The 26,540-nt window shown below is 47.8% G+C and overlaps 1 protein-coding gene across 3 annotated transcripts in view; it reads left to right on the top strand.

The window, feature by feature from the left end:
- Positions 1–26,540, top strand: part of NHSL2 (NHS like 2) — a 1,544,548-nt gene that overhangs the window by 922,054 nt on the left and 595,954 nt on the right. The window contains exon 1 of one of the 3 annotated variants that reach the window (XM_069648641.1): positions 8,134–8,559. The exons of the other annotated variants lie outside the window; for them this stretch is intronic. Within the exon in view, the coding sequence (XP_069504742.1) occupies positions 8,517–8,559 (43 nt within the window). The 5' untranslated portion in view covers positions 8,134–8,516. Of the gene's footprint in view, positions 1–8,133; positions 8,560–26,540 lie in introns of those variants that run through there. 3 annotated transcript variants of the gene reach the window in all.

Below are 26,540 nucleotides of genomic sequence, written 5' to 3'. Positions count from 1 at the left end.
CATCACCCAGGACACTGGGGTCTTGCAAGGCTCGAGTCCCCAACGTCTCCCCAAAGGGTGAGTGGCACATGTGTGTACAACAGAGGGTATGGTCCTGCTGATGGGGGTTCACGCATGGCCAAGGTTGAAGGGCAGTTCGGTTACAGGTGCTGAGAAGTGCCACCAGTGTGTTCAGTGGTAGGTCTGTAAATGCGCTTTGACGCCCTTGCTTAGAAGTGACCTTCATTTACTTTCGTTTGGTCCATTTGCTGATCCAGAGGGTTAACCCCACCTCCATGCATAGGAAAATAGGGCATGAGGCATGTGTGTGTTATAGGGGCAGACACCCCAGAAGTAACCTCTCAATCCATGTCCCTGCCTCATTGGGGCGTGCATTGCCTGATATATTATAATCCATGTCCCCCTAGCTTAATAGCAGGGGTCCTGCTAGCCCACTCCTGCTTTTCTCCAAGTTAAATATGCCTAAAACAACAAGCATAGCGCCCAGGAGAGAAGCACTGTGGAATATAGCAACTCATTTTCCCCACTCCAGCGCGTTTGAACGTTGCTTGGCCTTAACTCGCCAATAAGATGCTAGCCTGAGCTTTACCTTAACAACGAGGTCACTCACATGACACTCGCTCGCTCCCATGATTTTCTAAATGCTGTAGAAGTAGTTGTTCAACACTAATTGCAATCACATGCGAGATTCCTAGACCCATAGTCTTCCTCCAGCTCACCCTGAAGTCGGGCCAGGCTGGCTCCCTCCTCGTGTGAATGTACCCCCTCCTCTCCCATCCCGTCCCCTGTTCGCTGTGCAGATGAACAGAACAAAAAACGTCACAACCAGGTCAGTGTTGCCCAAGCAACACAGCGCACACCCCACCGCACCTGGTGGAAAGTAGTCACATCACACCTGCTGTTATACACATCACTTCCAGCAGCATTCCCTAAACCCATGGATCATCTGTTGGGAATGGAGCGCATCCGGGCCACTGCTCCACTGCACAACTTGGAGTAAGAACGACTATCCTGCATTGTTACTCTGACACACAGTCCCTATTCCATGTACTTTTCCCTGACTGTTTACCGGCTAAGCCACGGGCTCATCAGAGATGCAAATATGGAACATGTCTCCAGGAAGACAATGGCGGCCAGGCCCCACTCCTGCAGGTGTTGAATGCAATATAGCCGTGGCCATATATAGTCATAGCTCCGCCGGCCTCAAAGTTCCAGGGCTGCATTGGCCATAATCAGACAAGACAATAGCCAATACCTGGGTTCAGGGGTGAAGCCACATCTGGAGAGTTTGCCATGACTGATTGGGTAGCTTCCCAAAATGTTTCAATTAATGCAATCGTTTCATTGGGGATTGACGCACATACTCTTGCCCCATATCCCCATAAATGTGGACGGCCATCTTAGTCACCGGATCTCTGGACGTCAAAGGATGCTCACCAAAGATCAGGCATGATTCAGACCTACTGGGAACTGCAACCTTGCAAGAATCCTCCTGATGGTGACTCTCTGCCTGGTGACTATGGGATCAGACTTCCCTCTACTTGGGTGAGAGCAGGGATGGGGCTCACTCCCCTTAACTTGGCAGGACCAGTCTTGCCTCAAGCCACCAACCCATTGCCATCTGAAGCCTCGTTTTCTTGCTTCCTATATGCAATCAATGATGAAGAGCCGAGCACACTGGAAACCGAGACTCCTCAGCAGCTCTGAACATAAAGTCCCTAATCCGTAAAAGGGCATGCAAAGGATGGGATACAGAGTAACTCGTACACCAAATAATCAGACTGACTCAGGAAATTGGCAAAGTCCAATCCGACTGTTTTGATATCAATTGTCTAAAACAGGGAGTTACAATGGACATCGACGGATGTTCACTTGAGCTCTCGGTTAATTTCACATAAAAACACATTTATATATTAAAAATGTGTCATACGTGACGTCATGCTATGTGGCAAATGAGAAAAACCTACGAGGGATTGTGGTTGGTTCAAGGGGAACATCTAAGTATACTTTCTATGCAGGGTCGGGTTGTGATAGGACATCTACTTTCAGGTGGACAACTTAAGCTTGCCTCTAGTGCAACACATCCTCAACACTTATTAAGTACACAAAATACTATTGGCTCTCAAATAATGAGGCCCTTTGTTATACGGCCCTCTATAACTGGTTGGCATGCTCGTGCCATGTTTGGAACAATCGGCTCCTTAGCAGCCTGTAAGATCACACCCAGGTTACCGGGAGGTGGACTTGACTTTGCTTTCCCACCCAATTAGCCCAACATCTCTCATCACCCATGCCTTCTGCCATGAGGATTGCCTTTGAACTTGGCCTTGCAATGTATTCTCATCTCTGGAAATATAAGGGAATATGGGCACATGCTTATCACAGTTCTGGTCTGCATGCCCAACTCCTATTTTCATCCTTAGTCCACGTGACTGGAGGCCGCAATTCGACCAATTCTTCAGCAATTAATTGTCTTGAATTAATAAACTTGCCACTCATGGTGTTCTTTCTTTGCACTTTAACAAGGGTTTCTATTCTTTAAGGATAGATAACCGGCCTTGGCATGCTTCAGCTTTGATACCAGGCCAAACAGCATCACCCTTGAAGTCTGCGATCTCCAGCTAATTCTTTGCTGCGACACACAACTCTCGATCCTTCTTTCTCTGTGGGTTTGAACTTACTAAAATGTGTGACACCGATGTCCAGACATTATACAATGGTGGCTTCGCCTGTAGTCTAATCACTACGTATAGCCGGCTTCTATGATCACTTAATCTACTTGTGTTGCTGCGTCTGTACATTCATTGAACGGTTTGCATTTTCTGCAGTGCGTCACACACACACATGCAATCTTATTTTCCGCATAGGGACGTTCAATCGATTGCTTATTTCGTCATCAGTTTCTATAAGGTCCATACATCATCTTCTTCTTAGTGGGTCACTCACTTCTTGTGACATCACCAGCTTCTCTTTCTCTTGTTTTCTTATTCCTTTGGGGACCTCGTCCACAAGATTTGAGTGCTTTGAAACAGTTGTCTATGTATAGGTGCTATATAAATAAACAATACCATAGCATACCATTGTCATCTCTTCAGGCATACATCTGGTATGGCTTTCTTAATGGATATTTTTTCTCAAACACCTTTTGCGGAATGTTCACAACTACTGATGTCAAGCATGGTGCAGTTTCAGGCTTCCAACATACAAGCAGTAGGTGGGGCGGGACTTCCTGCAGAGGCATTTGGCTGCTCTACAGCTCGAAAGCACACATGACCAGAAGCTGCCTAAGATTGAATTATGAAAATGAATCAACCTTCCAAAGTGCCTGTACTCCAAAGAGAGAGCTCCTTGCTTCAAGTGCTGTAACTGGATTCATCTTGTGACCTTCCATCACTAGAGCTGGGCCACCTTCTGTCTGGGCCTGTCTGCATTATACCCTAGCTCCGGAACCTTGGCTCCCATGACTAGTAGCTGCTCCATCATGGCAAAGTTCCCCCGCAGGTGCTCCCAGATTCCAAAGGAACTCTAGGACCTCCAGGAGAGGAAGCCTGCTTTTTATACCCCTATCTGAAACACATTGCTTGAAGGGTCCAGTCTGAAAAAGTAGAAGGAGACCACGATCCACAACCTTGACAGTGGGCTTCATTACAAGTCCAGCAGTAATCCTGCCAGTGCTACCGGCGGGTTACCGCCAGACTTACAATATTTACTAGCGCCTGGCTTGCCGGAAAACACTGAAACACTGGGGGATTACGACCCTGGCGTTCCAGAAGGCAGGCGCCAGTTAATTTTTAATCCACATTCCCATTGAGCCCAATAGGTCTCAATGGGAATGGGAATCACGGAAGCACCGGCAGTGTTAATAACAGTGCCGGTGCTTCCGTGAAACTCTGCCGGCAGGTGCCGTTCTGCCCCCCCAGGTCTGACCAGCAGAGTTGAACTATACTGGTCCGGTAACAAGGGTGCCGGTAGGTTTACCAGCACCGTTGTTACCGGACCGGCATGGTCATAATGAGGCCCAGTGTTTTTGACCAGAATGTCTGACTTTCTGCAGCTCGTTTGCACAATTCAGACTGTGAGAAATCCAGCCATGAGGGACCGAACACCTTTAAACCACAAGGTAGCTTAAAAAAACCTGATTGCGACCCTCACCTACTCCTGCAACACCAAAAGGACTCTGCATTGGGACCATCTCAAGATCATTCCATCAGACATAACCGGCCAGCAAACCTGCATCCAGAGTTACTCCAGCATCACAGGGGAGCTGAGAGTGGACCAGCATCCACCTGGGCCACCACTGCAGTGAACAATGTCTACTTTGCGGCATGATAAACTCTAAACACAGTCTGTGACCTGACAGTTCAGTTGCACTTGACCCCAACAGATAGAGCATAACAATTGCACGCAGCTATGGACTGAAGACTCTTTTGTCCTTTTGTCTTATCTTCAGCTGTGCATAATGTTTACTTAGCTCCAGCATGATGCTTAGTATAGCGTACACTTTCAAAGCATTATTAGGTTACATTTTAATATTGTTGGTCCTCCCTGTTGCCCCCTTTCCCGCTCATGAGGGGTTCGCCTGGGTGAGTCAGGCATATTGTAAGGAATCCCCACCGCCCCTGGGAACATATCTCAGTCGTCTACATGGACCATCCCGTTGAGCTGTAGGGGAAGATCCTCACATATGATCTCCGTCCCTCCTTGCATCGCTAAACTTGATGCAGATTATGAATCCTTCCGCATTGCGAATTGTGACATTCCCACGAGAGAAAAATTCAAATACTCGGGGTGACACTTGATCTCACTTTAAGCACGTCTGCTCAGGTCAATAGCCACGTCTCATCATCGGCCTATTATATTAGGCTTCTTGCGCACAGTCGCCCCTTCTCATCTCAAAAGGGCTGTGAAACGATTGCTCGAGCTATTATCTCCTCAAATATTGATTACTGTGGTTCTCTCCTTGTAGGGTTGGGAAAAACAGATCTCGCCAAACTGCAAGTGGTCCAAAATAGCACCATCAGAGCGATCATGGGTATGCGCAAGTATGCACATGTGTCGGGGGTACGAAGAAAACTGCACTGATTACCTCAAGGATCCTTCCCCGCTTATAGTGCTGGCAGATTCGAAAGTAAACCGATTGGGCGCTCCCTTCGCTCCAACGATGCAAAAAAATCTGCAAATCCCAAGAACCTCACTTGAGTTGGTAAGAAGGGGGGGCCTTCTGGGCAGCTGCTCCCACTAAATGGGATTGATATTAAAACAGTCGGATTGGACTTTGCCAATTTCCTGAGTCAGTCTGATTATTTGGTGTACGAGTTACTCTGTATCCCATCCTTTGCATGCCCTTTTACGGATTAGGGACTTTATGTTCAGAGCTGCTGAGGAGTCTCGGTTTCCAGTGTGCTCGGCTCTTCATCATTGATTGCATATAGGAAGCAAGAAAACGAGGCTTCAGATGGCAATGGGTTGGTGGCTTGCGGCAAGACTGGTCCTGCCAAGTTAAGGGGAGTGAGCTCCATCCCTGCTCTCACCCAAGTAGAGGGAAGTCTGATCCCATAGTCAGCAGGCAGAGAGTCACCATCAGGAGGATTCTTGCAAGGTTGCAGTTCCCAGTAGGTCTGAATCATGCCTGATCTTTGGTGAGCATCCTTTGACGTCCAGAAATCCGGTGACTAAGATGGCCGTCCACATTTATGGGGATATGGGGCAAGAGTACGTGCGTCAATCCCCAATGAAACGATTGCATTCATTGAAACATTTTGGGAAGCTACCCAATCAGTCATGGCAAACTCTCCAGATGTGGCTTCACCCCTGAACCCAGGTATTGGCTATTGTCTTGTCTGATTATGGCCAATGCAGCCCTGGAACTTTGAGGCCATGCGGAGCTATGACTATATATGGCCACGGCTATATTGCATTCAACACCTGCAGGATTGGGGCCTGGCCGCCATTGTCTTCCTGGAGATATGTATCCCACAGATATAAGAAACTGTCCGACTTTGGAAGGTTTAAAAAAAACAACTGAAAACGCATCTGTTCAGATAAGGAGAGATCGCGAGATTCCATCCACCTCCCGTGTCATACTCCACTGTTTCCCTCAGCGCCCGTCTGCCTGCGTGTCACTTTGGTAGCGCCTTATAAATAACCTAAAGTAAAAGTAAACTGGTGCTAAGTGGGGTTTCAAGATCACGGCTTCTTCGTGTAAGGAGACACATGACGGCAAAACCTCACTGCTCCCCCTAGAAACAGCTGATACAGCATCAGGGCAGCTGGAGGAATGGAGTCACGGAAGTCAGTGCCAAGCAACATGGTCCATGTTCTTATTGCCCCCCTGGTAAATGAGTGCTACAGGTTCACAGTTCCCTCAAGGGTGATAGGTGCAATGTTAGCTTCCACAGAGCGTATGTGCGCAAAGAGACTTAGTCACAGACATAATGAGACCCCTGAGCAAAGAAGAGCACTACAGTTTGACTTAGGTTTTAAAAGAAAGTTGCAACCAGCCAGCTTTCAAGAGTGATGGGCCAAATTAAGGAGAGGTAAAAGCACCCCTTGAAAGGAGCACCTACGCTCACATGTGAATGCCCCAAAAGGTCAGCCCGGGCCTAGGCCCTGCATTCTTCCCCCAGTCCTGCCAGGGGGTCTGTATACATGACTTAATGGGGCCAACCAGAGGAGGCGGCCAAACATGAGCTCAACCATCCCTGGATGATTTAGTGTTCATTGGACTCTCGGCTCTGGTTGGTTTGCACAAGCCGCCCATGCCTGGTAGTTGGCCAAATAAGAGCTAGGCCGACTCCCGAGCTATTCCTGTCCCCTAGGCCCACAACCGGTGCCGCTCGTCACTCCTGTCTGTTGACTCCAATAGAACGCCGTCCGGCGCCATGGCTCTTTCTAAGGCAGACGGGGCGGCAATATCCTGATCCCACACCTTGGCATGCACTACACTGTCCTGGCATGAAGCGATGATGTCATTGCGCCAGACCATCCAAGGTGATTCCCCGATTAGTGAATGGGGGGTAAAGACTGGCGTTTGGTTCCCACTGCCCCCACCCATTACTATAGTCTAGTGGTTCCTCTTGGAAATGTTACATGGTGTGATGTTTGTGTGGCACCTCGCTGCCAATGCCATGGTCTTGAAGCGCTTTGGGCTGTCTGGGAGTTCAGTTGAAAGTTGTATGAACATTACATGTTAAAACAGTACATGCCATTGCAGGGAAGGGGCACGCAGCTATAAAGTGCAGCAAACGCAGAATTGCTTCTTCATAGTGACTGGCACTGGAACATTGTTGCCAGCTGTTTTTACCAGGGTGCTGCTTGCTGTGAGCTTTGCCATTACATGTACGTTGCATAGATATTCGATACACTGTAGCCTGGTCATTACAGTGGCACTTCAAAGAACGTGGTCGGAAGGGTCAGACGCTTGGGGGGTGAAATGCTTGAGCCCTCCTGGTATCAGGATGGCCCTTTAAGTGGCGTGGACTTCCATTGATCTCCAGAAGGCCGTTTCGGATGTTGTGAGACCGGCCCGCATGGTATTAGACGCACGGTCCCCAAACAATCACTATCACGCGGGGTGCCAGACTGCGCCTGGTCTCGGGGGTGGGGGGGGGGGCAGGCGTAATTGAAATGGGCAGTGCTGGGCTGGCATACCTCTGCCACACGTTACGGGCCCTCCACTCCATTGAAATGCATTGGGCCAGGTGAATATTTGGGTGGGATGCAACAGGAACCTGCTGATTTTTGACTAACAAGAATAATAAAATCTGGGTCACTGTCCGTGAAGTTAACTACACTTTTAGAGGTGGGATATTTTTAATTTCCCGTTAAATGTACGGATATTTTAAGGACAATGACGCAGATATTTTAAGAGAGCGTATAAGTGTGGAAACCTGACATGACCCTGCCCCCCCTCCCAATCCTCCCTCCCCCCGCCCAGAGAGAGAGACACACCCTCCTGGCAGTGGGCAGGAAAGGGGGCCGGGGGATGACAATGGACGGGGGGGACCTGGCCGTGCAGTCAGTTCCTGGACATTTCCTCCCTTTCAGTGCCTGGTGGGAGGAGGGGAGGAGGCGGCGTGTGGGCTCTGGGAGGGGGGCTGGCAAGTTTGCTTGTCTTTCCCAAGCCCCGGTGCATTGCCAAGGTGCAGCTACTGGCGAGTTGGGCATTTGCGTTAGAAACCTGTTCAGTCTGAGTATCGTGCCGTGTGGGACGGGGCTGCAGCCTGCGCTGGAAGCGGCGGCACGCCGGACTGCACACCCCTCGGATCTGAAGAGCTGCCTGGCGGGGCGAAGCGCGCACACATGCCTCCGGTGCCACTCGGCCGTCCCTGGGCTGCTTGGGTTTACGAGAAGCCGCTGGAAATGCCGCAACTGTGGGGGGAGCGGCGGTAAATGCACGGAGCCGCACTGTGGGGAGCAGCCGGCTCTCCCGGTTGGATTTGTTCCAGTCCGCCGGCTGACCTGTCTGGGCACTGAGTTGGTCTGAGGAGGGCACTTCCGGCCACTGCAACCTGAGGATGGAGCTCGCCCAGCTGCTCACCCTGTCCAGGAGCAGAGGAGGTAAGCGTGGGAAATGACCTCACACAGGATGCCAGCACCTCAGGTCCCACACATCCTAGCACAGTCTCACTCTCTTCCAAGCTGATGGCAAATGGGTCTCACACCTCCCTGAAACAACATTCCTCTCTTTAAAAATGAACCCTTTGACCCCAATCTGTGGGTTGCCGTGAGTGGACTGGGGTGTACGGAAATCTAGCGATTTCCCAGCAGGCCAGTATCTCTGAAGGGCCAGCAGGGTCAGCCAGCCACATTATGGGCGCTACAGTATACAGCCTAACAAGCAGGGGTGGCATCAGGGCCTTTCAACTTTTTCAAATGTGAGGGGCTTCAAGCCTCAGGCAGCCCCCAGCAGCTGGCCCCATGTTGCCATTCAGCAGTCTTGTAACAAGGCAAAATGTGAATTTCTCTATTTTCCTTCTGGGGCTTAAAATGTGTGCTTTGCAGCGTTTGCAATTCAAGCTGTGTTTTCTCTTCCCACGGGATTTACAGAAGTGTTATCAGTTCATTGCCTTCCAACACTGGTTCCTCCACATCAGTACCTTGCAGACAAAGAAGGGGTTAAAGCTCTTCAGTGGCCCTTTTGTGTTTAAGCTCCCTGCCGGCTGGCCGTCTCATGATAATCGCTGGATATTAACCTCATCTTTATCGCCATTGTAATGTATGCACCCCGCGGGTGCCTCAGACTTTTTTCGCTTTTAGATGGGGCCCCCCAACCATCATGTTGAAATGGGCACCCGCACATCTTCAGCCAGGTCTGCTGATAAGTGCCTGATCCTTCCACAGGCCTGCCGGTCATTCAGGGGCATTGGCCTGTCGGGAATCTTTAGTCCGGTCTACAATTTCTGTGGTCTCTTGGACCCTCAGCTGTCTGCAGAAAGTTGAAACCAAGGACATGACCAGAGTTAAGAGCAGACACCTCCAAGTCTCTCTCTGACGAAATTGATATAACAGAGTGTCAGTCGCACCATTTTACACTCCTGGTGAGCCCTCTAGGGCCCCTACTCAGAACTGAGAAGTTTAGGACCAGCCTCCCTCTAAAAGCCACAGGTGAGCGAGGGCCACTTTAAGAGTGAACGGGTACAGTTAGGCCTTCTGCAAAGGCCGGGATTATTTTCCCCACACAAAGTCATATCTCAAGGGACAGCAGACCACATGTCTGAACTTGGAGAGTTTTGGAAAGCAGAGAATGTTTTAATGGAAAAACTATAGATGCTAGGTCGTCGACTCCATTTTAGCCATCGAGGCCACTGAACCTGGTCAAGAGTGAGACGGTGTGCCAGGCCTTGCCTCCCACAAACCTAATAACTGAGACTTGGTGGGTCTGTCCCCTTTACAAAATATGCCACTGTCTTGCAAGGTACATGGCATTTCCCGAAGGGTGCGCATTTTGTATTTTGTATTTGATTTGAATTTATTTGTAGAACAGGGAGGTCAATATCGGACAGAGATGATTTTATAGTTGGCGGAAGCATTTGCACGAAGGATGCCTGTACAATAGCATAAAGATGAGAACAACTAGTGAGCCAGTTTATGAGGGTGTCAAGAATAGGTACATAGACCAGGGACAAAACAAGCAGAAAATATGCTATCTATATAAGAAAACAGGTGACTTACAAAAGCTGCACTAACCTAAGGGGCAAGTGCTTCAAACTAAAGAGGAGTACTATTTAACTATACACAATTACATTATTAAGCGCTCACTGGAGGCAATGGTGGGTCAGGTAGGGAGGATGGGGGAGAGGGCAGCGGGAGCTCCCTCTTCAGCAAGTAAGTGCACTTTAAGCAGCACTTTGAAGAGATCACAGTTGGGCTGGATTTGATTGTTATGGGCAGTGGGTTCCAGTGGAGCAGGGGGTGTGGGGGGTGGAAAGCAGGGGGAAAGAGCGGAAGCCAGAGGAGACACAGGGAGGGTACGGGATGGTGAGTTTGAGTGCACAGAAGTGTCAGAGGGAACAGGATGGTGAGTAGAGATACAATCAGACGGGTACTGAGGATCAAGATCATTGATAAGTTTGTAGGCTAGGAGAAGGAACTTAAAATCAGAGAGGTTGTGCCTGGGAGCCAACCAGCATGTTCACGGCAAGTAGAAGTGGGGGAGGATCTGGGTAGGATGTAGACAGTGCTGGTAGCAGAGTTGAGGCCTTTGTCTAGAGGGAGGACAGAGTAGATAGGAAGGCCAAGGGGTGGGCTTGAGAAGGAGTCAATGTTGCTGAACATGTGAGTGGAGACCAGAGTTTTTGTAGAGTGGTTAGTAAGAAAAGGACAGATTTTCAGAATGTTGAGAAGGTTAATACGAGCAGCAGAGGCAGTGGTGAATGGTTGTAGGACCAGTGGTGAAAGCACATTCGTGTTCATGCCATATCGTGTTATCTTTTGTCATGTCATGCTATACGTTGTTATACTATGGTATGTTGTCGTTCTATGGAATGTTGCATTTTCCCGTGTTATGTTATTGGGAGCTAATAGAGCGCACTAACACCACGCTGTGTGGTTACCTGGCACTGGAAAGGTGAAATATAGCAACAACAAAGTTACATCATATATTGTATCTTATACTGGTATTTTATGTTTTTTTGCACTATGGTATGTCATGTGATGCAATTCGCTGAAATGACATGCTTTGTTTTGTCATGTCATGCAATGCTATTTATTGCCATGCCATACTTGGTCATGCCAGGCTGTGCTTTATTATGCCATTTTTTCCATTGCTATGTCATGCTATTATGTGCTATGTCATGTCGTTCTACACTTTGTCATGTTGTGCTATGCTTTGTAATGTCCTGTAATATGCTTTGTCATGTTGTGCCGCTTCATGCTATATTTCTTCATGTCTTCTCATGTTCTATGGAGTATGCACCATACTACTACATGTTTCCAATAGGGCTGAGTGCAGACAGGTAAGAGGCTGAAAAGTTTTAAACAGTGATGAATGGGGCCTGAGCTGTGAGGTAAGTCCTCAGGTGCTTTTCGAGTAGTAACTGGTCCGCCATGATGATATGATCCATTGGGAAGGGCAGGGACGTCATTTCACCAGAATGCCAGGGGTAGCGGAAGTGACATCACATGACCCTGGACCTCTGATGATATCACAGAGAGTGATGTCATTTGACCCCACCCTGAAGTGACATCACGGGAAGCGATCGAACACGACTGTTTACCCCTTGACAAAACAGGAAGTGGCAACACATAGCATTGTTTTTAAGTACATTATGAAAAATATGGTTACAATATCACTGTAACGTGATATACATTTCGTACAAGAATGGATCATCATATGCATCAGCAGAAAAAACATGCTATAACTGCAACTTGCGAAAAGCAAAATATATAGTCCAAAATGGATGCTTATTCTACTCTTAATGGTTTTTGTAGGATTCTGTCTGCATTGTAAATTTGAGGTGTTTAAGAACAAACTAAATCAGTGACTCACCTCCTGAAGTGTGCCTGAAATAAACCTTTAATGAGTCTAGCAATTATTGTTTAGAATTCCAGAAAGGCATATTGGCAGTCCTATTTATTCAGGGTCACTACTCAAAGGGTTACACTAGTGGAAACCCTGTTTTTTTTTATTTTTACAAAACCTGAACAAGAAAGCAAGCCACTCTAGAAACAAAGAGCCACATGGCATTGACCACAGCCCAGCAGCTTCAATTTGTAAAAAAAACAAACAAACAAAAAACGATATATTTATTTTGTATAATTCTTCTTTAGGGGTAGCAAGGGAGACCACAGAGGTAGCAGGGGAGACCTCCGGGGTCAAAATTGCGACCCCTGGTGACCCCTAAATGATGTCCCTGGAGAAAGGATGCCAGGCAGGTGGACTTGGGGAAATGTCCTTTCACACTGAGAATGAGCGTGCATCTCTGGGGTTCAGGGGACAACCTGGAAACTCCCAGTCACGGGGTCGGTCATGTGTGTCCTCGGGGCAGTCTAGTGAATCCCTGACTGAGCTCCAACTCACTGACAAGCCCTGTGTCTTTTAATAGTTATCCCTGATTCTCGATTTCTCTTCTCCTCTTCAACTACATTCCTTTGAAGCTACAGAACGCATTAAGCAATGCGCCAGAAACATATACCCATACACATCACGTCTATGAATGAGCGACTTCATTCTTACAAATACTCCAAGATTATCAGCCAGCGGTTCCTAAGTGAGAGGAGCCACCCTGTGCAGTCGGGAGGTTTCCAAGTGGGCGGAGCCACCATGTGGCAGTCCCTTTCAGGAGGTTCCCAAGTGGGAGGAGCCACCCTGTGTCAGTCGGGACGTTTCCAAGTGGGAGGAGCCACCATGTGGCAGTCTCTTTCGGGAGGTGACCAAGTGGGATAAGCCACCATATGGCAGTCTCTTTCAGAAGGTTCCCAAGTGGGAGGAGCCGCCTTGGCAGTCAGGAGGATTCCATGTGGGAGGAGCCACCATGTGGCAGTCTCTTTCAAGAGGTTCCCACGTGGGAGGAGCCGCCCTGTGCCAGTCAGGAGGAGCCACCATGTGGCAGTCTCTTTCAGAAGGTTCCCAAGTGGGAAGACCCACCCTGTGCCAGTCAGGAGGTTTCCAAGTGGGAGGAGCCACCCTGTGCTAGTCAGGAGGAGCCACCATGTGGCAGTCTCTTTCAGAAGGTTCCCAAGTGGGAGGAGCCACCCTGCGCCAGTCAGGAGGTTTCCAAGTGGGAGGAGCCACCATGTGGCAGTCTCTTTCAGGAGGTTCCCAAGTGGAAGGAGCCACCATGTGGCAGTCTCTTTCAGGAGGTTCCCAAGTGGTAGGAGCTACCCTGTGCCAGTCGGGAGGTTTCCAAGTGGGAGGAGCCACCATGTGGCAGTCTCTTTCAGGAGGTTCCCAGTGGGAGGAGCTGTCCTGTTTCAGTCGGGAGGTTTCCAAGTGTGAGGAGCCACCATGTGGCAGTCACTGGAAGCTAGGGTGACAAGATTGAAAAAGTAAAAATCCAGGACGGGGCAACTAACATAAAAAAGTAGGACTAACTGTTGAAAGTGGCTGTCAAGGCACTCACTTCAGTAGCAGTTGGAGGAAAAGGTGGTTTAAGTGTTACTGTTCAAATAAACACATATTGTAATGAATGTATGACTAATTTATCACAAATGAACAAACTTGCAAAATGCAGCATCTCTTCTGTGTGAGCTGTGCCTGCCAGCTATGAAGACCTACTACTAAATACCGGGACCCCTGCAGTTTCCAATGGAAACATAATCTTGACAAAGGGGGACAGAGCACCAATTTCTAGGATAGTCCCAGACAAAACCGGGACGTCTGGTCACCCTACTAGAGGTTCCCAAGTGGGAGGAGCCACCATATGGCAGTCTGTTTCTTTACTTCCCAACTTGGAGAAACCACCCTGTATCAGTCTGTTTCTGGAGGTTTCCAAGTTGGAGGAGCTAGCCTGGGGAAGCCTCTTTCTGGAGGTCCCAAGTGGGAGGAGCCACCATGTGGCAGTCTCTTTCTGGAGGTTCCCATGTGGGAGGCGCCACCATGTGCCGGACTCTTTCTGGTGGTTCCCAACTTGGAGGAACCACGCTGTATCAGTCTGTGTCTGGAGGTTTCCAAGTGGGAGGAGCCCCCCTATGGCAGTCAGGAGGTTTCCAATTGGGAGGAGCCACCATGTGGCAGTCTCTTTCAGGAGGTTCCCAAGTGGGAGGAGCCACCCTGTGTCAGTCGGGGGGTTTCCAAGTGGGAGGAGCCACCATGTGGCAGTCTCTTTTAGGAGTTTTCCAAATGGGAGGAGCCACCATGTGGCAGTCTCTTTCAGGAGGTTCCCAAGTGAGAGGAGCCACCCTGTGCCAGTCAGGGGGTTTCCAAGTGGGAGGAGCCACCATGTGGCAGTCTCTTTCAGGAGGTTCCCAAGTGGGGGGAGCCACCCTGTGCCAGTCATGAGTTTTCCAAATGAGGACCCACCATGTGGCAGTCTCTTTCAGGAGGTTCCCAAGTGGGAGGAGCCACCCTGTGCCAGTCGGGAGGTTTCCAATTGGGAGGAGCCACCATGTGACAGTCTCTTTCAGGAGGTTCCCAGTTGGAGGAGCCACCGTGTCAGTCAGGAGGTTTCCAAGTGGGAGGAGCCGCCATGTGGCAGTCTCTTTCAGGAGGTTCCCAGTGGGAGGAGCTGTCCTGTGGCAGTCGGGAGGTTTCCAAGTGTGGGGAGGCACCATGTGGCAGTCACTGGAGGCTAGGGTGACCAGATTTAAAAAGTAAAAAACCGGGACAGGGCAACTAACGTAAAAAAGTAGGACTAACTGTTGAAAGGGGCTGTCTAGGCACAAAACTTTTGTAGCAGTTGGAGGAAAAGGTGGTTTAAGTGTTACTGTTCAAATAAACACATATTATAATTAATGTATCACTAATTTATCACAAATGAACAAACTTGTAAAATGCAGCATCTCTTCTGTGCGAGCTGTGCCTGCCAGCTATGAAGACCTACTACGAAATACCGGGACCCCTGCAGTTTCCAATGGAAACATAATCTTGACAAAGGGGGACAGAGCTCCAATTTCTAGGATAGTCCCAGACAAAACCCGGGACGTCTTGTCACCCTACTAGAGGGTCCCAAGTGGGAGGAGCCACCATATGGCAGTCTCTTTCTTTACTTCCCAACTTGGAGAAACCACCCTGTATCAGTCTGTTTCTGGAGGTTTCCAAGTGGGAGGAGCTAGCCTGTGGAAGTCTCTTTCTGGAGGTTCCCAAGTGGGAGGAGCCACCATGTGGCAGTCTCTTTCTGGAGGTTCCCATGTGGGAGGCGCCACCATGTGCCAGACTCTTTCTGGAGGTTCCCAACTTGAAGGAGCCACCCTGTATCAGTCTGTGTCTGGAGGTTTCCAAGTGGGAGGAGCCACTTATTCAGATTTTTTGGTCAATACTCGCTCCATTACAATTCTAACCCAGCCTGAAACAGCCTCAGTAACATACTTCCTGCAACATCTGTCCTGTCAATTCCCAGGTGCCCAGAGGTATGGGTGAGTAACGCAACCTGCAAAAACCCCCAAACCATAGCCCCTCAATCTACAAACACCACAACACCAGTCGACATCACTCCTCCGCTGTGTAGCGTTCTGCACTTAAAGTTGCCTTTTTGCATAAGCCCGGCACGCGATGCTCACACATCTTTTGGCGCTGCCCCACAGGTGGCGAGGACGTGTGATGTAATGCACACATGACAGTAATGGTGGCTGACTCAAAACACTGCACCGTGCTAAGACTAAGCACGTTCATCATAATAATGAATACAAGAATATCATGCCTTAATTTAGCGCTGGCACTATACACTGCTTATGGACCAAGGGACTGGTCCTTATGGTGGGGTAATGACCCGTCCCAAGTTATTGCCTAAGGCAAAGCCAAGGGCTACAACATGGGGAAGGGTCATTATCTCAAGCAGTAGTGACCTCTGCTGAGATCCATAAGCTATTAGCATGTGGCAAAGACTAAATAAATAGTAAAGTGTTTTGTTGATATTTTACAAAGGAGCATACACAAGTAACTTGCAATGTTAAATGAATGAACGTGTAGCTAGTACCAATAATACCAATACACTTTACACATTTTATGTTTCATTGCTGCTTGTTAATGCCCTTCTCTGACTTTACAGCACTGGAGACAGTAGTTTGTGCTATTGATATTGATATGAAGGATTTATTACGTGCATATCTTTGCGGAACCAAGCAGCAGACACTGCACCTGGGCGTTGATGATAACTTAACATGCTCAGGTGGCCTTCTTAACAGTTCCAGGTTTAATCAAAAAGATGTGTTTTAGCTTAGAGCAAAACATAGCAAAGGAGGTGATGTTTTGCAAATCAGCTGGTAGTAGGCGCATAAACGAGGACCCTTAATGGAAAACCAGCGGTCTCCCTGGGAAGCATACTGATCGCAGGGTTCGGAGTGGCTGGTAGGGTTGACTTTTTGATGTCAGATACTTGGGTGCTGAAGCCTGACACTTTTTTATTTTTTTATTTATGTACCAGACACAGTGTTCGAAACTCAATCCTTCTCCTCACTGGGAGACAATGAAATCTTCTTCGATGAACAGAGATAGGGGCTCTCTGCAGTAAATTAAAAATCAATCTGACGGCCGCGTTCTGGGCTAACTGGAGGCGATGTTTTTGAGTCTCCGGGGCTCCCTGGAGGAGGGTGAGCCTAGAATTCACCATTGTCCCTTCAGCTCCTGCAAGTTCAGTTTTAGGTATAAATGGCAAAACGGGTTTCAGAAGTGTAACTTGATAGAAGACCGCTTTCACTACTTCCGAAGCCTGAGCTTTATAGTCCAGTGAGGCTTGCCATATACAACCAAGATTTTTCACCTTCCTAGAGAAGGGGGTATCAGTGTGAAATATCTTCAGGCAAAAATTGGAGTCTAGATCATTCTTGAGCAGATGTTTTGGGCCAAGCAGCATGACTTCAGTCTTTTTTGGGTTGAGCTGAAGGTTGCTTTTGGTCATCCAGGTTTTAACCACATTGGTACATGCAATTATTCGGGCAGTTGCCGAGTTGCAGATTTTAGTCTGACATAGATTTGTGTATCATCCGCATGGTAATGATATTGCAGGCCAAATTTTAAGAAAATGCCATCAGAGGTCGGAGATACACATTAAATAATATTGGGGATGACGACGACCCCTGCGGAACTCTGCATTGTACAGGGAAGTCATCAGAATAGTAACCCTGTAGTTTAACTACTCGAGTCCTATGCTGTAGAAATGAGGAAAACCTCAACGTATCTTCTGACACCTGAGCTAACTCCGTCAATCTGTTCAATAGTAAATCGAAGTCCAATGTTTCAAAGGCCGCTGACAGATCGAGCATGATCAACATGCTCAAATCACCGTCGTCAGCGGCCCGTGATATATTGTTCCAAACGGTCACCAGAGCGGTTTCAGTCCCATTGCCGGATCTGAAACCGGATTGATACCTATCCAGGAAAAAATCCTCCAAATGGTCTTGTAACTGTGTTGTAACTATCTTTTCCAGGATCTTTGTGGTCCATGGTAACCCTGCAAGAGGCTGATATTTTTCCAGTGCCTGGTGATTAAGAGAAGGCTTCTTCAGCAAAGGCGTGAGAACAGACCGCTTTAAACCACAAGGCACTATACCCTGAGTCGGGGAGGCATTCACAAAATTGCTTAAAAATAATTTAAGAGATAATACTTAGTGCACTGCCAAATAGGCGGTAATTCAATCATAGTCAAAATTGGTTGGTTTCAATATCTGGATTAAGGTTTCAATATCATCTGAGTTTACCAGTCAACTGCTTGTCAGGCCGCAGCCCACCCCAGAATGCTTGGAATGAGGTCCATACCAGAGATTACCAGCATTCTCATGGGTTGAGTGGAGGAGCTCTATAATGGAATCCATATGCTATTTGGTGTTATTATTACCCAAATACATGCTACTCAATGTAAATATTGCAATTTGCTGTTAGTAAACACATGTTTACAGTCGGAATGACAGAGACAATTGTGGGCTGTGTTATGCATACGATAGACATCATTTTTTAGCCTAAATATAAAGTAATTGACCTAGCGCTGACCAACCTTGAAGGCAAAGCGGAGCTTTACAAGGCACCATTGGAGTATGTCGACATGAGTGGCACTGCGTGCACTGAAACAATGTGTTGTGTGAGGTCTGGTTGGGACCACATTAAATAAACCAGAAAGTGACTGGCATGTCACTCGAACAGTACACCAGGCAGCTGTCATTTGTACTCTTTTTTTTTTAAACAATTTAAGCCGAGAATGCACTATCGTGAACAAGTGATGATGCTATTGGGTCATAGTCCCACAAGTTCCAGGGTCAGGGACTGAGCAACGACCCGACATCACGTGATCACGCGTTGCCACCAACGCAGAATTAGCATGATGCCCCTGGGGGACAAACAGCACTCCTAATAAATACACCATTGTCGTTTCATTCACAGGGTCACTCACAAAAAAGAGGATTGGCACGTTATCGGGGTGCCCACCATTTACAGATCTAATGTAAGAGGGGAAACAGCAACGCCTTCTGCTTTCAGTAAGATGGACCATGCGAAACTCAGGGACCTCACTAAAAAATGTGCCCGCAGCCCCCGCGTGAACACCCCCTTTTTTCCTTTGCCCTTCACGGGGTGTATAGTAGTATTACAAATGTGGCCTGAAGGCCCCATGTAATATCAAATGTCTACCATTGTGAACACCCATTCTTCCAGTGACATTCCCATATTTGTTGGGGCATGGCCGATCCATGAGCGGGCATTCCATTTTGTATGATCAAAGCATGTCCACTGGCAATCTGGCCGTGTGGGCACAAGCTCCATCAGCGCCTCATTCCCCCAGAGGCATCGGTCAAGGCCCCCCAAAAAAGTGGAGGGACTCCTTAACATATAGGCTGTGATGTCACCAGAAATTAACATATCAAGCTGAAATATGCACATTTAATTTGTTCGGCTTTGCATAACCGTACAAATTGCACAGGATAAATGGGTGTTTGCCTTTCATAAATTCAACACACACAAAAAAACAAAAGAGGATATTTTCTTCGAATAGGGTTTGAAAATGTTAAAAAGTGTGCACGTTTTAAACCCCAAAAATGAATACCATTGTTTTGCCTGCAGAGTGCAGTCCCGAAAGGGGACATTTCACCTTTAGTTTTCGTTATTTTTCACCAGGTTATATAGTGCAGAGATGAAGTGCAGACCTGTGAACCTGGAGACTGCGGTACGAATCCCCAAGCGGCGCTTTAGAATATTATTTAATTTTCTTTTACACAAGGCCTCTAAAATAGCCTGAGGTAAGGTGTCCACCCTCTGAAAAAAGTGGGGGCACGCCGTCCACTCGCGCGTACCCTTGACTTGAGCCCTGCAAGGTGGGGGCGCATGCAGCGCTCATCTATAACGTCCCATAGAGTAGTGAGAAATGGGGGAACCTCCCAAATGGTGCTTAGTGCGCGCCCCCTTTTACACGGAAAGTGTGGATCGTGCTGCGGGTTCTTTGAGCATCCGTGTGGCTTCACCTGCATGGTTTAACAGAACAGTGTTTGCATCAACCACTCTTTGACAGTATTCCGCACCCCTCTGGAGCACTGCGGATGTACTCAGGAGAAACTTTCTCTCAGTCCTGGGGTTTAAACCCACGGACTGCACCTAGCGCACGCATGGGCACTAGGCCATGTGCAGCCCAGGGCTTTTTTAATCTGCCCCCAGGAAGTTACCTGACCTGAAGCTTGACAAAACTCAGGGATTTGTCCCTATTGCTCTGTGTAAGGAACGCCTCACAATAATGATAATTGGGGTCATTGCGAGTATGCTGTGCCGGAAATAAGGTGCTGGTAACAACGTGTTCCGTGGCCTTTTCCTGACCGACATATTCTGAGTCTGCTGCTAGGGGCAGTGAACTACCAGCAGTCCTGACCTTCCGGTAGTTCCGGCCCCTGCTGACAGTGAATTCACTGAATCACCGGCACCGTTAACAGCAGTGACAGTGGTTCCCATCCCATGGAGTCCTGTGGTAATATCGGGATATCGGCCGGCGGAAACGGTAATGCAGCTTTCCCGGTATCCCGCCATATTTACTGGCTGGATACCGGCAAAGCTGTAATGACCCCGTAATGTGTTATGCATATAGCACTTTTACCAAAGACCTGTGCATAGAACATTGTTATATACAATCATTGTCACCAGCCAAAGTTGAAATACTCATTAACTTTGGAAGGATGCAAGACTCAGTTGGCCATGCCCAGATTCACATCTGCAGATGACTCTCAGATTTCAGCAGCAAGCATTCAACACACCAAGCTATCTTACCAGCCCGAGAGGGTTGAGATTTAAAGTAATTCATGGTCTGCTATTCAGAGCACTGAACATAGTCCTAACAATTCGCGGCAAAGGTATACGGTCTGTTCCCTGGTTTTCATGCATGAATAATAGTTAAAATCATATTGCAGAAGCTTTGCAAAGATGCAAGTACAATTTTCCACGGAATTTGAACTGGTGCACAATTCACCCTGTCCAAGTATTTTATTTTAATGCATTTAGTGCATTAAACCAGTGCAGTTTCTGCAATACAGACTGTGAACGCGAGCATAGGTACCACTCACATCTAACTCCTGGCTGGGGAGAGATTGCATACAGTTTGCATTGTGGAAAAAATGAGGAAATGCATTTAGCCCCATTATTGCAGCTTGTGTAATAGAAATTACATGAGGATTTGTGCTCTAGGGCAAAGCGGATCAAAGAGAAGTTTCAGTAAGAAACTTGAGCAAGCATGAATTTTCCTTTTTTACTGTTTATGGTCTAAAGTACAAAGAATCACATATTGTTCCACCTTTCAGAGATGGGACTGTGGTTCTGGCAAAACCTGTTCGCTCCATTTCTACTTTAAGCAACAACATAGGGCACAGATTGCTTCACTTTTGCCATGATGCAAACTTATTTGTGTAGCATGGTTTGGAGAGAACCATATTGACAGCATTAGTTATTAGCAAGCATCACATATATTGATACATGTCTATGGCCCACTTTATTTAAATATTCGGGATTCAGCAGTGTGGCCCTGACAAGGACGTTTCAGAGATACACGGAACCTGAAAATGGTTTATGTTGTGATGTCAAAACAGAGCGATTCTAGCAGTGTATGGGACCATGTTGTGATGTCATGAATCAGGAATCTGCCCAAGACAAGGATATTCCAGAGGTGAGAGGGGCCTGGGAGTTGGGCATGTTTTGATGTCATGAATCCATGAGTCAGCAATCTGCCCAGACAAGGGGATACTGATGGAGCATGGGATCAGCAGTTGTGCATGCTGCGATGTCACGACTCCAGGAGTAAGCAATAGGGCCATGACAAGGAGATTCAAACGGTGCAAGTGACCAGAAGTGGTGCATGTTGTGATGTCATTAGAATGAATGGTTGAGCAATGTGATTATGCCAACTATATTTCCGAGGTGAGAGGGGCCTAGGAATTGTGCATTTTTTGATGTCATGAATACATGAGTCAACAATCTGACTGTGACAAGGAGATACTAAAGGAGCATGGGACCAGGAGTGGTGCATGTTGTAATGTCATGAATTCAGGAGTCAGCAATCGGACCATGGTGAGGTGATTCCAAAGGTTCAAGTGACCAGGAGTGGTGCATGTTGTGATGTTATGAAGCAATGATTCAGCAGTCTGACTATGACAAGGGGAGACGAGAGGATCATGGGAGGAGTGGTGCATGTTACACTGTCATGAATCTGTGAGTCATCAATCTGACCACAACAAGGGGATTCCAGAGGTGCAAGGGACTAGGAGTGGTTCATGTTGTGATGTCATGAACTCATGTGTCAGCAATCTGTCTGTGACAAGGGGATACTAGGGGAGCATGGCCAGGAGGGATGCATGTTGTGATGTCATGAATTCAGGAGTCAGAATCTGACCTTGACAAGGGGATAATAGAGGAGCATGAGACCAGGAGTGATACACGTTGCTATAGCATGAATCCAGGAGTCAGAAATCGGATCACGACAAGTTAATTCCAGAGGTGTGAGGGATCTAGAAGTGGTGCATGTTGTAATGTCATGAATTCCTGAGTCAGCAATCTGACCATGACAAGGGGATACCAGAGGAGCATGGAACCAGGAGTGGTGCATGTTGCTATGTCATGAATCTAGGAGTCAAAAATCTGACCTTGACAAGGAAGAGTGCAGAGGTGCGAGTTATGATGTTGGGAAACCAGGAGTCATCCATCTGATCATGACAAGGGGATTCCAGAGGTGGGAGGGACCTAGGAGTAGCTCACGTTGCAATGTCTTGAATCCATGAGTCAGCAATCTGACCATGACAAGAGGATTCTGGGGATGGCAGGGCTCTTGGAGTGGTGCATGTAGAGATGTCATGCATCCATAACTTAGCAATCAGACCACGGCAAGGACACTCCAGAGGCGCAAGGGACCAGGAATGGTGCATGTTGTGATGTTAGGAATCCATAAGTCAGCAACATGACCATGACAAGAGGATTCTGGGGATGGCAGGGCTCTTGGAGTGGTGCATGTAGTGATGTCATGCATCCATAACTTAGCAATAAAACCACGGCAAGGACACTCCAGAGGCGCAAGGGACCAGGAATGGTGCATGTTGTGATGTTAGGAATCCATAAGTCAGCAACATGACCATGACAAGAGGATAGTAGAGGAGCATGGGAACAGGAATGGCGCATGTGGCTATGTCATGAATCCTGGAGTCAGCAATATGACCATGAAAAATGGGATTCCAGAGGTGTGAAGGACCTGTGAGTGGTGCATGTTGTTAAGTCTTGAATCCAGGAGTCAGCAACCTGACCATGACAAGGGGATTGCAGCGGTGTAAGGGATCTAGAAGTGGCGCTTATTGTGATGTCCGGAATCCACGAGTCGGAAATCCTACCATGATAAGGAGATACCTGAGAAGCATTGGGACCTAAGATTAGAATCACTCTATGGCTTATTTTAGGTGTCTGTTTGGCCTCATCCTGCATGCGCCCTGTGGAAGCTTCAGGGCGTTTTGGGTCAGCTTGATACAGTGTTCTTTCTGAAGTTGCCATCCGTGTTCCAAAAACAGGTGGAGTCAGGGGAGGGTTGATTGAAGGGCAGCAGAAGGGAAGGTGCCAATCTCTAAAAGCCTTTCAGACCTTGATCGGTTCGCTCTTCTGTCTGTCAATGACAGGGCATTCAAGTAATGGTTCTACTGAACTGGCAATGTCCATACTCTCCGCCCCAATGAATCAGTCCTCTTCTCATGTTCTGAATCTTCTTTGTTATGTTATGTTGATTTACACCCTGCACCGCTACTGTGCACATCACCGCTGTAGTGGCCTTAAAGCACAGTCCCATGCCCAAATAGAGGCACATTGCAAGCCCGCTGAGGGCACAAACCAGGCCGTGGTCTGTGGAGTGAAAGGGAAACAGGGAAGAAGATGGGCAGGAAGGTGTGCCCAGGCCCGGCTCTCGACACACCAGCCAGGTGGAGTTATGTAGGGATGGCACTGGTTGCCTTGTTCTGTCACCTGCACCTACCTCAATTGACACCCACGGTACCCCATTTCAAGCTCTTGCTAGCTGGGTGTCTGTCTGCCCCACATCTGTGATATATCTGAGGGCCCCCCCATGGCTGAAAACTCACCAGTCTTCAGAGAGCGTTCTCAAAGTCTTATACAGAGGGTGATGTGGTAAGTAACGATAGGTGCAATGGTATCCGGTTATATTTTCAAAAACATATTTTCGAATTACCATTTTGTTGAAAACAATTTGCCGAAATATTTTTTGGGAATTTATTATTTTTTATTTTATATGTTTTTTGTTTGTTTCGTAAGTAAAAAAAAAGTGTCAATAAAAAAAAAACTGCGGGTAGGAGGGAATCCCCCATTTCAAAAATAAAATAAAAAAAAATGTGAAAATGTTTTTTCCGTCAATTTTGTGCCGACAAAATGGCATTTCGAAAATATGGCATTCGAAAAAGTCACTATAAACCAGGTGCAATATGTCCTCACTGTGTGGTATGATGACCCGCCCACCTGCAGCATCCCTCCTCCGGGTGCGGTCTCTGCATTGGCTCACTTGGCACAGGCAATACAGTGCTATGATGCTTTATTGGTATACACCCATTGGGGCATCTGCACTAGTTCAACCTACGCACTCCACAATCCCCACGTTTCGTGGTTTATTATCGTATTCGATCCGTCTATCTGTTGTGTTTACCATCTACTATACAGTGTAGCACCTGTATGCCTCCGGGCCATTTTGGTGCACGCTATACATGTATTCACATAACACATAAGATAACACGTAAATGAAGGGATGGATAACTGCGAAGGCGACCACCCAGTCAGGTACTTACTGCAATAGTAACAAAGGAGGTCAATAAGGGCACAAAGGCAAGGCCACGCGCTTCACCTTCATAAAACAGCCACTTAAAGGGTATGAGTCTCAAACTCAGAATAAACAGGAAGAACATACATTTGGCTGCAAACATTAAAAAAAACGTTTTGTGTGGCAGACCATCTAGACTATGCTGGGTTGGGTCAGGGCTTTGACTGGGCCAGAGCTAGCAGGGGTATAGCCCGGCAGAGCTCAGGAAAGTACTTTTGAGATGGGCTGCTGCCAGGCTAATCAGGCTGATAGATACCAAGGCATTTGTACCTACTGCCTGAAGCATCTCATGCCCAATCTGACTTCTCTCCTATGGGCAAAAGCTTTAGCCTTTAAAACAAAAATACCTTGGACTGGCAGTAAGATAGCTCAGTGGGTTGAGGGTTCTCTGCTGCAATCGCTGTGTGATCTGCAGGTCACAGGTTTGAATCCCGGCAAGGCCAATTCATCCTTTCTTCCTTCTGAAGTCGATAAATGAGTACCAATTTTGGTTGGGTGATAATAATAATATTTAAATGTTGTATGTGTAGTGCTTTGGCAAAAGTGCTATATAAATATTATATCATCATTACCCACCTCCTTTTCTTTCTTTAACTAAAGAGATGCAGCCATCATCACCCTCACACCCCTGGGTAAAAGGTGACTGTCACTGCAAAGAGATGCCTGGTGGGGGTCAGCACCACAATTAAGGAGCAATAGGAGAGGTGGTCCATACTTAATCCGCATGCAGCCCGTTAGGCTGTGCCCACTTTAGACCATACCTCCTCTTAGAGCCCCCCTCAATTACACATCCCACTTAAAGCACTGAGTGATTCTGATGGGAGTTTTAGTCGAAAGCCTCTGGAGAGCCAATAGTTGCAGCCCCTGACCTATAGGCTATGGAGTGCTGGGAAACTTGACCCTGGGGGCTATGGAGTGCTGGGAAAACCTGACATAGGGGCTATGGAGTGCTGGGCAAACTTGACCCTGGGGGCTATGGAGTGCTGGGCAAACTTGACCTTGGGGCTATCGAGTACCGGAAACTTGGCATAGGGGTTTTGGAGTGCCGGTGAAAATTGACATAGGGGCTATGGAGTGCCGTGGAAACTTTACATAGGGGCTATGGAGTGCCGTGGAAACTTTACATAGGGGCTATGGAGTACCAGGAAACTTGGCATAGGGGCTATGGAGTACCAGGAAACTTGGCATAGGGTGTATGGAGTGCCGTGAAAACTTTACATAGGGGCTATGGAGTACCAGGAAACTTGGCATAGGGGCTATGGAGTGCTGGGAAACTTGGCATAGGGTCTATGGAGTACCAGGAAACTTGGCATAGGGTCTATGGAGTATCTGGAAACTTGGCATAGGGGCTATGGAGTGCCGGGGAAACTTTATATCGGGGATATGAAGTACTGGAAACTTGGCATAGGGGTTTTGGAGTGCCGGTGAAACTTGGCATAGGGTCTATGGAGTGCCGTGGAAACTTTACATAGGGGCTATGGAGTACCAGGAAACTTGGCATAGGGGCTATGGAGTACCAGGAAACTTGGCATAGGGGTTTTGGAGTGCCGGTGAAACTTGGCATAGGGTCTATGGAGTGCTGGGGAAACTTTACATAGGGGCTATGAAGTATGGGAAACTTGACCCTGGGGGCTATGGGGTGCTGGGAAACTTGACCGAGTGGCTATCGAGTACCAGAAACTTGGCATAGGGGTTTTGGAGTGCCAGTGAAACTTGACATAGGGGCTATGGAGTGCCGTGGAAACTTTACATAGGGGCTATGAAGTATGGGAAACGTGATCCTGAGGACTATGGAGTGCTGGGAAACTTGACCCTGGGGGCTATGAATTACAAGAAACGTGGCCCTGGAGACTATGGAGTGCCGGGAAACTTGACATAGGGGTTATGGAGTGCCGGGGAAACTTTACATCGGGGCTATGAAGTACTGGAAACTTGGCATAGGGGCTATGGAGTGCCGGGGAAACTTTATATCGGGGATATGAAGTACTGGAAACTTGGCATAGGGGCTATGGAGTGCCGGGGAAACTTGGCATAGGGGCTATGGGGTGCTGGGGAACTTGACGTAAGGGCTATGGAGTACGGGAACCTTGTAGGGCAAAGGTAATAGCATCACTGCACCATCTGTCATGC

The sequence above is a fragment of the Ambystoma mexicanum genome, chromosome 2q (genome assembly GCF_040938575.1).
Source record: "Ambystoma mexicanum isolate Mex_15411 chromosome 2q, UKY_AmexF1_1, whole genome shotgun sequence".
NCBI classification, from domain to species: domain Eukaryota; kingdom Metazoa; phylum Chordata; class Amphibia; order Caudata; family Ambystomatidae; genus Ambystoma; species Ambystoma mexicanum.
Note: the sequence above shows the minus strand (reverse complement) of the source record. Positions and strands in the feature narration are given on the sequence as shown.